This window comes from Austrofundulus limnaeus, unplaced genomic scaffold (assembly GCF_001266775.1).
Source record: "Austrofundulus limnaeus strain Quisiro unplaced genomic scaffold, Austrofundulus_limnaeus-1.0 Scaffold5150, whole genome shotgun sequence".
Lineage (NCBI taxonomy): Eukaryota > Metazoa > Chordata > Actinopteri > Cyprinodontiformes > Rivulidae > Austrofundulus > Austrofundulus limnaeus.
This window is the reverse complement of record NW_013957552.1, coordinates 1594-2373: the sequence shown is the minus strand read 5'-3', so window position 1 is coordinate 2373 and position 780 is coordinate 1594. Positions and strand designations below refer to the sequence as shown.

At 47.7% G+C, this 780-nt stretch overlaps 1 protein-coding gene across 1 annotated transcript; it reads right to left on the bottom strand.

Annotated features, from left to right (window-relative positions):
* Nucleotides 1–607, bottom strand: LOC106512254 (sorting nexin-6; the record flags this gene model as incomplete). Its single annotated transcript, XM_014000917.1, has 2 exons — nucleotides 1–410; nucleotides 494–607. Coding segments are annotated over 2 exons (339 nt in total), but the record flags the coding sequence as incomplete, so codon positions are not given.
* Nucleotides 608–780: the final 173 nt, after the last annotated feature.

Below are 780 nucleotides of genomic sequence, written 5' to 3'. Positions count from 1 at the left end.
CCAGTTAAAGTTAGCTACCGTTAGCATCTACCTGCACAGCTGCTCCAGTTAAAGTTAGCTACCGTTAGCATCTACCTGCACAGCCGCACCTCTCATTTATTTTCTCTTCCAGCTTTAATCTCGTCTCCAGTTCTTTTCAAACTTGTTTTAATAATTAAATTTTAATTTCAGCACTGCTCAAACTTCTAGATGTTTCTGAGACGAGGGGACCACAGATCCATGGTGGTCCTGCACACCACCCAGAACCAACCTTGCTTGGCGGACTCAGAGATCTTCTCGAACTTGTGGCAGCAGAGCTGCTGGCTGGTCTCGGCCTGCAGAACGTCTCTGTTTTTGGCCCGAGACTTGTCCAGAGCCTTGTTAGCGTTCTCGTAGTCCACCAGAGCCCGGCTCCTCCGGTACAGAAGGTCCTGTGGAGGAGGAGACACCATGAGCCTGTCACCTCAGGACATTTATTCCACCTGGACTCCTGACAGGCAGGAGATAATCCCACCTTGGCAGCCTGAGACTCCCTCAGGTAATACTTCAGAAGATCAGCCAGCTTCAGGTCTTCATCAGCTGCAACTCGAGCTTCGATTTTCTGTAAAACAACCAGCAGACGTTCAAACTAAAACCATCTGCAGGGATCAGTTCTCTGTGCAGGTACGTGTTACAGGTGTTACAGGTGCTACAGGTGTTACATGTGCTACAGGTGTTACATGTGCTACAAGTGTTACATGTGTTACATGTGTTACATGTGTTACATGTGTTACATATGCTACAAGTGTTACAGGTGTTACA